Raw genomic sequence first — 13,941 nt, 5'->3', positions numbered from 1 at the left:
TTTTAAGCTGTAAGATTTTGTGGAGAAAAACCTACATTTCAAAGGTAATTTTGAAAATTAAAAAAGACAGAACCCACAAGATTCTTTTAACCTTTGCTTTTCTCAACAGCAGGTGATACCCCTGAGTGTAGCCCTACTTCTCATACAGCCTCTCAGCTTTGCAGTAAAACTGCCATCACCAGTCCTTTCCCATGAAAAATAACTTTCACATACGCGCCCTTTTAGTTCTGTGAGTGAGAGTGACTCAAACTGTGATCTATTCATTATATGCTTTTTGAACAACTGCTGTTCGCTAGAAGTGTTGTAGGCAGTGAGGGTAATGCAGTGCACACAACAGAGTGCTTGTCCTTGTGGGTAAATATTCCATTGTGGAGATAGAAAAACACAAATAGATAAGGAAGAATTATGTTTGAGGATAATATTCATGTTATGAAAAAAGTCCTCTTTTACTAGGTCTTTGTTTTGTTTTGTTTTTTTGGATGCTGAAAGAGGATGTACTGCCAGGCATTAGGGGAGTACATGTTATTGCTTCAACCCTGTTGGACCAGTTGCCCTCAGGGGGGATACTTCTCACCAGGATATGAAGATTTGCTGCCTGCTGAGAATCTGAGCTTTAATAACTAACAGATAAACCATTTCCACCCAAACATGCCCATCTTCAACTCTTCTTGTGCCTCAAATTTCCTAAACATTGAAGTAATCATCCCACAAAATGATGCAAGCCAAAGTCAGCGTTTCGTTGAGTTTTGTTTGCTTAATGAGTTGCCTCAGAGGACACCTAACAGGTGACGTGAAACTTCCCTGTGCTTCCTTCTGTCAGCTTCCATTTTTTTCTAATGTCTTTGGAGTTGAATTCTGTCACAGTGTTTCACATTCTGACCTGCACCATGGTCCTTGATAATTGCAAAATATCTTTTGGAAGGAGTAAAACTGATAATGGCTTACAGTGACTTAGAGGAGCTTATTATTCTCATGAAGATAATAACTCATTAAAGATAAGCCTTATGATGCCTCAAGCACAGATTAAAGGTCTTTGTTTACCTTCATCTGCACAGCATTTAACACACGATCTTCTTAAAAACAAACAATAATATGCTCATGTGCCAGAGAAAAAAGAAAAGGCAAAAAGCATTTGTCCACTTGAAAGTATATTCTTTCCAATTTGAGACTACCCTCTGCTGTTTTCTCCTTGGGAACTCCAGGCAACCCATCATAAACCCATGCTCATATGTGTTTGGTTTAACTAGGCCTTTTGAACAGAGCCACTATCCTTAATGTCCAGATTGTGTTGCAGATCCCTGACTTTGAATTGAAATACCCTGAATTCTGTGGCTCCTACTTATGTTATTGGTGTAGCCAAAGATGAGCCATTTTCTAAGTACTGTCAGAGGTAATAACATGAATTTTCCTCTACTTTATTGAAGTGTCATGATCTAAGTGCAAAATCTTGAAATCTCTGAATAAAAGCATCCACCAAGCACATGTTTAAATTCTCTTTATTCTTATAGGAACCAAGAGTCAACATAATATGGAAAGTATTCAAGAAGTGGGATTAAGCTGCCTTTCCCCCAAAGAGCTTTCCACCTGGCAGACCTGGCAACAAAGTGGAGGAGGGTCAACCAGGTGTCAAGATTCCATGAAAGATTTTCAAGGGAACATTTCTCAGTTGCAAAAACAAGGTGATTCCCCCTGTCAGGTTTGGGCAGGAATACCAATTCAGGTTTCTGAAGATGAGAACTATCTATTGACTCATTTAGGAGATGGTTCCAGTTACATAAAAAATGAAGAATTTCCCTCTGGGAGAGCCCAGTATTCTTGGAGGAAAATGTATCTGATGGAGTCACGAAATTATCAGTGTAGATGTCAGCAAGTTTCCATGAAAAATGATTTCTGTAAGTCTGACAGCATCAATTGGATTTCACATCACAATGATAATCGGGGTGTACACAGAGCAGAGAAAAACTATAGCTGCCATGACTGTGGAGAAGATGTCACGAAGGTTTCATCGCTTAATCAAGGCTTAATTCAAACAGGGCAGAAGCCCCACCCTGGCAATGAGTACAGGAAAGCCGTCAGTGATTACTCTAGCTCTGAAGTTCACCAGCAGTTACAGTTAGAAGGGAAGCTCCGTTCATACAGTCCATGTGGAAGGGGCTGTAGTTACAGTTCAGTTCTTCATATTCATCAAAGCGTTCATAGAGGAGATGACTGTGTTTTTGAGGATTCACCTCTGCAATCCCATCGGAAAGTACACGCAGAGGAGAAGCCATGTAAATGTGAATATGGTGAGAACTTCAACCAGTGTTCCTCTCATAACAGTTATGAAATTACTCACACCGGAGAGATGCCCTATAGATGCACCATTTATGAGAAAGGTTTCAGTCATACCTTAGAACTTAATGGTATTTGCAGGGTCCATACTGAGGGGAAATCCCATGAATATGAGGAGAATGGGAATGTCTTTACTCGAAGTTCTTGTCTTCAAGCCCATCAGAAAATCCACACTGAAGAGAAACTATACACAGATGTGGATTGTGAGAAGGGTTTCATTTGTAACTCAGATCTTAACATTCAGCACAGAGTTCATGTAGAACAGATTCCCTATAATTCTGAGGAGTGTGGTAATGGCTTCAGTCTGGCCTCACATTTTCAGGACCTTCAGATAGTCCACACTAGGGAGCAACCATATAAACATTATGCATGTCATAACAGCTTCGCCCAAAATTCGTATCTTCAAGGCCATCATAAAATTCACATTGGAGAGAAACCTTATAAAGAGTGTGGAAATGGCTTCAATTGGAATTCAAAATTTAAAGATCATCAGAGAGTCCACACTGGAGAGAAGCCATACAAATGCAATGCATGTGGTAAAGGATTCAGTCATAGATCAGTTCTTAATGTTCACCAGAGAGTCCACACAGGAGAGAAACCTTATAAATGTGAGGAGTGTGATAAGGGCTTCAGTCGGAGTTCATACCTTCAAGCCCATCAGAGAGTCCACAGTGGAGAAAAACCATACAAATGTGAGGAGTGTGGAAAGGGCTTTAGTCGCAATTCGTACCTTCAAGGCCATCAGAGAGTTCACACTGGAGAGAAACCGTACAAGTGTGAGGAGTGTGGGAAGGGATTCAGTCGGAGTTCACACCTTCAAGGCCATCAGAGAGTCCACACTGGAGAAAAACCATTCAAATGTGAAGAGTGTGGGAAGGGATTCAGTTGGAGCTTTAATCTTCAAATTCATCAGAGGGTTCACACAGGAGAGAAACCTTATAAATGTGGAGAGTGTGATAAGGGCTTCAGTAAGGCCTCAACTCTTCTGGCCCATCAAAGAGTCCACACGGGAGAAAAACCATACCAGTGTGATGAGTGTGGTAAGAGCTTCGGTCAGAGGTCATACCTTCAAAGCCACCAGAGTGTCCACACTGGAGAGAGACCGTATATCTGTGAGGTATGTGGGAAGGGCTTCAGTCAGAGAGCATATCTTCAAGGTCATCAGAGAGTCCACACTAGAGTGAAGCCATATAAATGTGAGATGTGTGCGAAGGGCTTTAGTCAGAGTTCACGCCTTGAAGCACATCGGAGGGTCCACACAGGAGGGAAACCATACAAATGTGAGGTGTGCACGAAGGGTTTTAGTGAGAGTTCACGTCTTCAAGCACATCAGAGAGTCCACGCAGAAGGGAGGCCCTATAAATGTGAACAATGTGGTAAGGGTTTCAGTGGGTTTTCAAGTCTTCAAGCCCATCACAGAGTCCATACTGGAGAGAAACCATACAAATGTGAGGTATGTGGAAAGGGCTTCAGTCAGAGATCAAACCTTCAGGCTCATCAGAGAGTCCACACAGGAGAGAAACCATACAAATGTGATGCGTGTGGTAAGGGTTTCCGTTGGAGCTCAGGTCTTCTAATTCATCAAAGAGTCCACAGTGGTGATAAATTCTATAAAAGTGAAGAGTATGGTAAATCTTATCCTTCATCAGAGAATCCATACAGAAATGAGATTCTGTAAAATGGTGTCCTCTTTTGAAGTCCTCAAATGGGAGTGGAAATTTTCCATTCACTATAGAGTTCATAAAGTAGAAAAAGAATTTTTCATGAAATGTAGTATTTCTGCCCAACATCAACATTCACAGTAGTCAGGAGACCACACAGCAGAGACATCTAACAAGAGGGGTTCCATGTGGGATTTTGTGAGAACTTTAACATCAGTCATTGCATGTGACTTTAACCAGTTGTTTCAGTAGGGCTTATAAAAGATAAGAGTATGGTCAGGGCTTTAAGAAAAGTACAAGGATGAGCGTACCTAAATCCACGTCCACTGGACTGAAAGCTTAGTGAGAGAAGGGGCTTCACTCATTGCTAAGTCTGTGAAACCATGACATTGCACAACTCAGTGTAGGTGCTCAGGACTTTTTGCTAAATGACTAAAAGTGTGTAAAGGTATCATGTTTGAAAATTTTAATTTCCCCCCAAAAAATCATTTAAAAGTGTATTTGGAGGAGGACCCCTGCAGGTAACCTTAATATAAGCACTTCAAGCAAATAAATATTATTTGAAATGTAGAACATCAGCGAAATTGCAACCTGAAATTACATGAATTTGGTTGTAACCCAACTAGGACTGGTTTGCATCCTTTGTCCCTCATAAGCAGGGATGAGCTGAGTGTCTTACCATTTGGTCTGTTACAATATGGTATACAACCATTTAAGTTTAGCTGTGTGTGTGTGTATGTATGTACACCTATGTGCACTTTAAATGATGCATAAGCTGATAAACAATGTTTCTGGTTAACACTGCAAAAATGGAACACTGCATTTTACATAATTGAATTTTTACTCCTGCCCTGTGTGTTAAGGCAGAGTTTTACTGTAATATTTGGAAAGTGTCAGAAATTATTACTGATGAAAAATACTTTCTTAATAAATGTCAAAATTACAATACTTGGTTTTTTAATTTCCATGTTTCCATCAAGGTCCTTTTGATCTGACTGATTTTTAAGACCTGATTTTTAATCCAAACCTCCTCGGGCAGGATCTGTGGCAAGTTTGGAGGACTTTAATTTTGTTAAGTTTTCCATCTCCATACTCCTTCCACTCACACAACGAAAGGAAAACTTTTGACTTTTTCTAAACATTTTGCTGATTATTAGGATTTTCTCTAAACCAATCTCTGTTGTCAAGAACAAAGCATTTTGTTGGAGGGAATGAAAAGTACAAGTCGGTTAGAGAAGAGTCATGACAATATACGTCAAAATTTAAAGTGTACATACTCATCTGGAAATCATAGAATAATAATTTAGGATAAAGCGGTTTTAAAGAAATGATGTGTACGTAAGGGTAATTTTTAAACAGGAAATTAATATGAGTTTGGTTAAATTTCTCTACATTCTTGTAATACAGAGCTATGGAAAGTATGAGATCAATCTAAAATGACAGGAAAGAATCATGCATATTGTTTAGTAAAAATGTGGATTGTACCTTCATACTATCCAGTTACCTTAAGTCTATATACATGTCTGTTCAAATACACATTTAATAGATTATCTGTGAAAGATTTCTCACTGTCGTGTATACCGTGGTTTTATGTGACAAGCAAAATTTTGGTTTACTCTTTTTTGTACTTTATTTTTTTAATTCACAATTAACATTTACTAATTTTACCAAAACAATAAACTACTGAGACATTGTCCCTTATAGTTAAGAATTCATAACGTGATTGCTCTATTTCCTTAGATGGCATTATGGCCAAAATTAAAGAATAAAACCCCTGAAGTTAATTTTCAAAAGTCTCCAGAGGATACAGATAAATTAGGTGTTGGCAACCTTACCTTTCTGTAAATTTCTTTAGGTCTCAAAGCCCATGCAGCCTACGATGTCCTAGTACAATTCAGTAGTACTATAAATTAGCAAACTATTTTCTGTCAGATTTCTCCCTGTTGGATGAAAAGGGTGACCAAGGCACTGGCTTAACCAGGCTTCCAAGGTGCTAACTCAGGTTTCACAGTATGATTAGAAATCCAGGGCTTTTAATGCATTTCTTTACTACCCTCACTTCCAAGGGAAGATCATATGAGCTAATGGTGGTTTTATCAGTTAGGATGCTCTTAGTTGTAGGTAACAAAATCTAACTCGAGTTGCTTGAACCAAATATATTTCTCAGTTCATATAAGTGAAAAGATACAAGGAGGATAGGATCTGGGTCCAGGTCAGTCAAGCTTTTCTTTAATTCTCTTAACTTCTGTCATTTTATGTCTTGTCTTCAGTTTGCTCACAGTCACCTGCTTTTTTTGTTCACAGCTTGAGAGGCGAGAGAGCTTGTCTTGTTTTTTGAGTTTATCAGGTCCTAGCTCCCCAAAATGCATAAGGTCTCTGACCCCTTCAATCCCTATTCAAGACTGTGACTAAGCCCAGACAATAAAGAATGTCCCTGGTCCCCATAAATAGGCTGGCTTACTCCTAGTGACATGTCATAGCAGGCTGCCTTGGGAAAAGGGCAAGAACATGGACAGAGAATCCTTCTGTGGCACAAGTGCACAGGGATAGCCAAAAGCTGAAGGTGGAGCAGGAGCATTGAGAAAAATCCATCAGCACTCCAACCCCTACCCTAAGCACAAGGTAACATTAGAAACATTTGAAGCAGTGTACTGAAGACAACTGTTGCAATAACAGAATCCAGTTTCAACTTAATACCTGACCAGACTGATTCAACGCCCCACGCTAACGTCCTAGCAGAACAAGTGCCCAGTTCCAGGCAAAAGTACTGTTTACTTCAGTGTCTACTGTTTGATACATGGGATCTGGCATTCAATCAAAAATTACAAGATTAAAAAAAAGAACAGACAACACCCTGTCAGGAGACAGCAGACCAATCAATAGAACCACACTTAGAGACGACCGTATTTCTGAAATACCAGACAGAATTTTATGTGACTGGCTGGTGTGTTAAATGCTTTCATGGAAAAGGCAGACAATATACATGAACAGTTGGGGCGATTTTTGGTGGAAATTAGTGAAGAATCAAATGGGAAATACTAGAAAAGAATTTATGACCAAGGATGATTTTGAAGGACTCATAAGTAAGTTATACACAGCTGAGAAACATGTCAGAGAACTTGAATAAAGGCCAATTGAAGTCACCCAAACTGAAACACAAAAAATGTGAAGAAAACTGAAAAATTGTGCTCTACACTGGAATTTGACACAACATTGTAAAATGACTATAACTCAATAAAAAAAAAGTTTTTAAAAAAGTGTGAAGAAAACAGAATAGAGAACCCAAGAACTGTGGGGAAATTTTTGTGGTCTAATTTATGTATAATTGGAAACCCAGGGGGGAAGGAGAGACAAAATGAGAAGAAAAGTATTTGAAGAGAGAATAGCTGAGAATGTTTTTAAATAGTAAAAGACTTCACCCAAACCAAGAACTTCAGAATACACAAGCAGGATTTTAAAAAACAACAACAACAAACAAAAACAAAAAGCAAGGCACATTATTGCCAGAAAGCTGAAAATGAACAATGCAAAGGAAACACTGACAGAAAAAGGCCGCGTTACATATAAAGAACAGAGGTGAGAAAAAGAGGAAACTTCTCATCAAAAACCATGCATGCCAGAAGACAATGGAGTAGCATCTTTAATTCTAAAACAAAGTACTGTGAATCAGAAATTCCAACCCAATGAAAAAAATCTTCCAAAAAAGTATGCAAAATAAATATACTTTCATATGAACAAAAGCTAATAGAATATACTGCCAGCACTACAAGAAATACTGAAGGAATCTTCTACAGGCTGGAAGAATATCATACCAGAAATAGACTTGGATCTCCCAAAAGAAACAATGAATTTTGAAAATGGTTAAAATGGAAGTAAATATAAAATAAGTTTTCTTATTTTTAATCACTAGAAAATATAATTCACTAGAGCAAAAATAGGAGAAAGGTTTTGTGAGTTTATAGCATATATAAAAGTAAAATGTGTTGTAACAAACAATACCATAAAACAGGGCAGAAAACAATTGGAAGTAGCTGTTGTGCACTATGTGAATTGGTGTAATATTATTAGAAGGTAGACTGAAAAATTATAGATGTACATTATAAGCCCGAGAGCACCCACTGAAAAAGTTTTAAGTGGCACATAACTAATAAACCAGTAGTAGATGTAAAATGGAATTCTAAAAAATAACCCAAAGCAGACAGTAAAATTGAGTGACACATGGTACATATAGGAAACAGTTAGCATGATGCTAGGTTAAAACCAGTGATATCAATAATTACATTAAATTAAACGTAAGTTAAATGTAAAATAAACTCATCACTTAAAACAGAGATTGTCCCATTGGATAAAAAAGCAAGACCCAACTATATGCTATATGTTTCCTAAAAGAAACTCTTAAATATAAATAAATTAGATTAAAAGACTAAGATGGGAAAAGGTATGTCATGCTAAAACTAGTCAAAAGAAAGCTGGGCTAGCTATATTAATATCAGCGAAGAATTGGTACAAGGAATATTGTCAGGGATACACCAGGACGATGTGCAGTGCTAAATATGTATGCATCCAAAAACAGCTTCAAGATTCATGAAGCAAAACCTGATAGAAAACCAGAAATATTTTGAAACCTTAGTAGTTCTCTTAGTAATTGATAAAAACAAGGTGACAGGACAGCAGTAAGGATATAGAAGACTTCAACAATACTGCTGTCCAATTTGACTTATTTGCCACTCAGAGAACACTTCATCCAACAGTGGTCGAATACGCCTTCCTTTCAAGTGCTTTTGGAACATTCACCAAGATAAATCCATACTCTAGTTCATAAAACAAACCATGCAAATTTAAAAGAAGTAAAATCACGCAATGTTCTCTGATCCAAATGGAATTAGACTATATTGAGCAAGTGATGCCTGTTGCCTCCCACCAGGAGCAGCAGCCCCAGAGTGTCCACACACTGCATGGTTTGTAGGTGATGAGGTCCCCATGAATGTTAGGAACACCTTTATGCCTATAAACTTGACAATTTAAGCAAAAGGTACAAGATCTTTGAAAGACACAAATTACCCATGCATATACAAGAAGTAGACAATCTGAATACTCCTATATCTCCCCAAAAAGCTGAATTTACAGATTAAAAACTTCTAACAAAGAAAATCTAGGGGCAGATGGTGTTACTGAAAAATTTAGTGAAACATACAAGGAAAAAAACGATTCTAATTTTACAAAAAAATTTTCTTACAGAAATAGAAGAAAAAACTTTCTAAGTCATTTTATGAAGCTAGCATTATCCTGATTACAAAATCCAACAGTGACATTATAAGAACAGAAAACTTGACCAATATCCATGAACATATACACAAAATCCTCAAGATATTATCATAGCATATTCAGCAATTTATAAAAAGCATAATGCATTATAACAAAGTGGTATAGATTCTGGAAATGCAAATTGTTTCAATATACAAAAGTCAAACTGCCTAATTCACTGTATCCACAGGGGAAAAAAAAAGAGGAAACAGATGCAGGAAAAGCATTTGACAAAATTGAACATCCATTCATGACAATATGGTACTAATAAAAGGCTAGCTACGTACAACAGTAGAACATAATAGAGTCCAGAAATAGACTCACAAATGTGGTCAGTTGATTTTCGAAAAACATGCCAAGGCAATTCAATGAGAGACACAGTCTTTCATTAAAGTGTGCAGGAATAATTAAACATCCATGTGCAAAAGAATAAATCTCAACCTATACATCACACCAAATAAAAATTAACTCAAAATGGATTTTAGACCTAAATGTAAATCCTAAACAATAGAAGTCTTTGAGGAAAAGATGGGACAATTTTCTTTGTCATCTTGAGTAGGCAAGGACTTTTTAGTATAATACATATAAGGAAGTTTGATAAGTTGGGTTTTATCAAAGTTTAAAACCTCTGCTTTTCAAAATGCACTTAGGAAAATAGAAAGAGAAACTACTGGCTGGAAGAAAATGTTTCTGAAACATACATTAAAAGGAGTTTGTGTTCCAAATATATAAAGAACCCTCAAAACTCAGTACTAAGAAAACAGCCCATTTTTTTTTAACATATAAGTAAAAGTTTTCAACAGGCACTTCACCAAAGAACATATATAGTTGTGAAATAAGGACATGATATTAGGGTCAACATCACTAGTCATTAGAGAAATTCAAGTTAAAACCACAATGAGATAGAATTAGACACCTATTAGAATGAATTTGTTCTTCAAACGAAAACAAAAAAAAGACAATACCAAGTGCAGAAAATGACGAAGAGCAACTGGAGCTCTCAGACATTGCTGTAGAAATACAAAACACTACAGCCACTTTGAAATACAGTGTGGCAATTTCTTGTAAAGAACATTCACGTGGCATACATCACAGCAATACCATGAAAACAAGTTCGTGCAAATACCTGAATGCAAAAGTTTATAGCAGCATTACTATAACTGAAAAACCTCAAAACAACCCAAATATCCTTTACCTGGAGAATGGGAAAAATAAACTATGTTATATCCATACAATGGAGTGCTGCTCGACAGTAAAAATAAACTACTAATACAACAACGTGGATGAATCTCACATGCAATATGGTTTGGAGTGATGAACATGTTCCATATCTTGATTTTGGTGTATATGTTGTTCAAAATTCATAGAACTATATTCTAAAAGGAGTAAATATTATAATATATAAATGAGACCTCAGTAGACTGATTTGAAATCAATTCCTGAACATTGCAAATAAAATTCTACAGAAAAACTCAATGTGTAAGTGAAATTATTTGAAAATTCAAACTCACCACTCAGTTACATACTGTAAATACTTTGGTCTACTATGCCTCATGTGACGTAGGCAAACACCTCTGTATAATATTTTTTCAAAACTGGGATTATACCATGCAACTATTTTCTAACTTTTTTACTTATCAGTATGTTAAAAAAAATTTACCCTATCAACGAATTCATTTGCCACATCCTCTTATGGTCTGCACAGTACTCTACTATGTTTATGTATTAATTATTACTCAACTTATTTCCTGCTGAAGAATGTTTGCCACTCTTCTAAAGATGTTTGTGAAAAATTGAGAACTACAAAATTCATATTCTTTCAATTTTCCTATTAACTCCTGTGCTAAAACAAAGTAATCAATTGTCATGGCAGAATCACATGAATTATAGTTATTCCACAGCAGATACTATTAATGATTCAAAGGATATAAGCAAAAATCACACAGATACAGCTTTCCTTTCAGGTGGGGATAGACTGACTGCTGTAAACCAACGCCCACATCTCAGGGGCTTAACACGATAGAACTTTACTTCAGGCTTATGAGTTCCCTGGGGAGCACCTGATTAATGGGCAGCTTCCACCATCAGTCAGGGACCCAGGCTCTGTCTGTCCTGCTGCAGTAATTTGAGCTTTACTTCCAAGCTAGACAACGTGCCTTTAATGCAATATGTTTGTAGTCAGTGTTTCCAGAGCAAAGGGACAACCTGAGAATTGAATTTTTAGTGGAGACTGTTGAAAGCCAAGATTTAAGATTTCAGCTAATTTAAAGCTTCTCCTCAGGCCGTGGGACTGCTAGAATAATAGTAGAGTTCTAGAATATGAAAGCAGGAAATGACACCACTCCTTGTTAATGAGAATTTTCCCTGAGATATCTCCAAAAAAGCAATTCTGTAGCCTCCTGTTCAAGTTGTTTAGGACCTAATGTCATTGCATTCAGGAAATTAAGAAAAGGGAAAGAAAGAACATGGCCCAAAAGCCTCAGTAGCAAGTGAGAGTCATGTGAGAGTCCAAGACATGGGAAGGTGAGAGAAGAGGAAAGAACAACTTGGGAAGAAGGATGTGTGAAGAAATCATACAGGTAAGAGGGACCCAATAGTACCAGCTAGTTAAATCCTACCTGTGTAGGCGCCACCTAACTGCCCTGGGTGAGGCAGGAAACAGTGATGTCATGGGTTTTTCCTTCTCCCTCAACTATGCCTTGTTAGTACGCTGATTTTCTTCAAAAATAGGATATGTTATCAAGTTTCAGGTAATTGGGGATTTGGGTTATTTCTCCTAAATACAGTATTCCTATTCTCATGTAGCAGATACATCCTGACTGCAGAAATGAAAAATAAATTCAAAAACAGGCTGAGGGAGGTTAATATGGCTGCTTTATTTCACAAAAACAGCAGAATTTAAACTAATTGGACTATGATTACTTTTGGAGGCTTTGCTATAAAATTGACCAATACTCAAAAAGAGTAGTAAAGTGGACTCCCCTGTTCCCATCAGATTCCACAATAAATATTTTCCCACACTTGCTTAATTTATCCCTTTCTTTCTTCCTTTTTTCCTTTCTTTTCCTTTTATTTTTTGAGGCACTTTAAGTCCCTTTTTCCAGCTCCATCATCTCTCAAATCCTCCTCCCACTTTCTAGTTGGGATGGGGTAGGGTGCTGACTTTCATTCAGTGCACGTGTGGGATGTGAGGGGTAGTCCACAGGGCTCCGCCTCACAGTCTCCAAAATTCCTAGTTGGAAGAGGGCCGTAGCCTCTCATTAGTGCAGGGCTGGAATGGACGACAAGGCTCTGCCCACAGTCTGCAGGATGTGGGACTGAATGAAAAGAGGAAGGAGCTCAGCTCTTTGTGGTATTACCTGAAGGAGAATGGACTCAGTCAAAAAGGTTCTGTCCTGTAAAGGGTGTGTGCAAACACACACACACACACACACACACCAGGGAACTCACCTTCAGGTTACTCCTCAAGTACTGATGTCCCTAGCCAGTCTGCCATCTTGTTTCAACCTGTCAGAATTTTATTAGTTTCCCTATGTTTTTTGTGTAGGGGTTTTACTTGTAAATAGCAGGAGGAATGGGGTAGAATATGCTTAGTCCATCTTGTTCAGAATTGGAGGTCCACTGCTATCCTTATTATTATTATTATTATTATTATTATTATTATTATTATTATTATTATTATTTTAATGGTGGTACTGGAGATTGAATCCAGTGCTAAGCACACGCTCTACTACTGAGCTATACCCCACCCCCATCCTTTTTAATCTTCATGAGATTGATGTGTCTCTTACTGATTTTCAGCATTTATTTCCTAGTATATGTATTTAATAATTTATATTTCCCTTAAAGTGTGGTTTTGGTTGCATCTAATAAACGTTGATACGTATTTTTATTGCACCCAGCTACAAATATATTACAGATTCCCCTGAGCCCATCCATTGAGCTTTCGTGCATCCATGGTTAAGATTCTTAATTTACAGATAAGCTACAATTGTCTAGTAAGGATTTATTACTGATTTCTAGCTTTATTGCACCTCACTGAGAATATATATTATTGAAATGTTTTGAAATTTGCTGTTTATGCTTTATGGTCCAGCATGTGGTCAAATTTTGTAAACGTTCTATGTGTACCTGAACAGATGTGTATGCCACGTATAATTAGATCAAATTTCCTAGTAGTGTCAAATCTTCCATATGCTTACTGTTTGTGTGTGTGTGTGAGTGTGTGTGTGTGTGTGTGTGTGTGTGTATTCTATTATGTAATCAGAGAGTATGTCTCCTTTTAGTTCTGCCAGTTAGAAATATTTATTTGAGGATATTTGTTACATGCATGTAAATATACATTTGTGTTATGTTCTTGGATAATTTAATCTTTATCACTACAATGTAGTAGTTTTTTGGTGTTAAAATTTACTTTGCCTATTGTTTATGTTGTAGTTTTTAATGTAGTGATAATTTGTAGCCAAGGATGATAATGTCTTTCCTCCACAGAAAATGTTATTTGTTCCCTATACAAGGTATTTCCTTGACAACTGCTTATTAGCATAGTTACATGAGAAGAGGATTAGGGGAGTGAGAAAAAAGAACAGGGAAGACTGGGCTCGACCAGCGGCACAGAATTCATCCAAACGGAACCCAATTGTTC

The 13,941-nt window shown here is 37.3% G+C and overlaps 1 protein-coding gene across 1 annotated transcript in view; it reads left to right on the top strand.

Annotated features, from left to right (window-relative positions):
* Positions 1-10,740, top strand: part of LOC105104708 (zinc finger protein 112) — a 35,561-nt gene extending 24,821 nt beyond the window's left edge. The window contains exon 5 of the mRNA XM_010998464.3: positions 1,509-10,740. Coding sequence (XP_010996766.3) covers positions 1,509-4,009 — 2,501 coding nt within the window. The 3' untranslated portion in view covers positions 4,010-10,740. The remainder of the gene's footprint in view (positions 1-1,508) is intronic.
* The last annotated feature ends 3,201 nt before the right edge of the window (positions 10,741-13,941 follow it).

Source organism: Camelus dromedarius, chromosome 9 (genome assembly GCF_036321535.1).
Source record: "Camelus dromedarius isolate mCamDro1 chromosome 9, mCamDro1.pat, whole genome shotgun sequence".
In the NCBI taxonomy this organism is placed as follows: Eukaryota; Metazoa; Chordata; class Mammalia; order Artiodactyla; family Camelidae; genus Camelus; species Camelus dromedarius.
The sequence above is the reverse complement of the archived record's forward strand: the minus strand, read 5'-3'. Positions and strand labels throughout refer to the sequence as shown.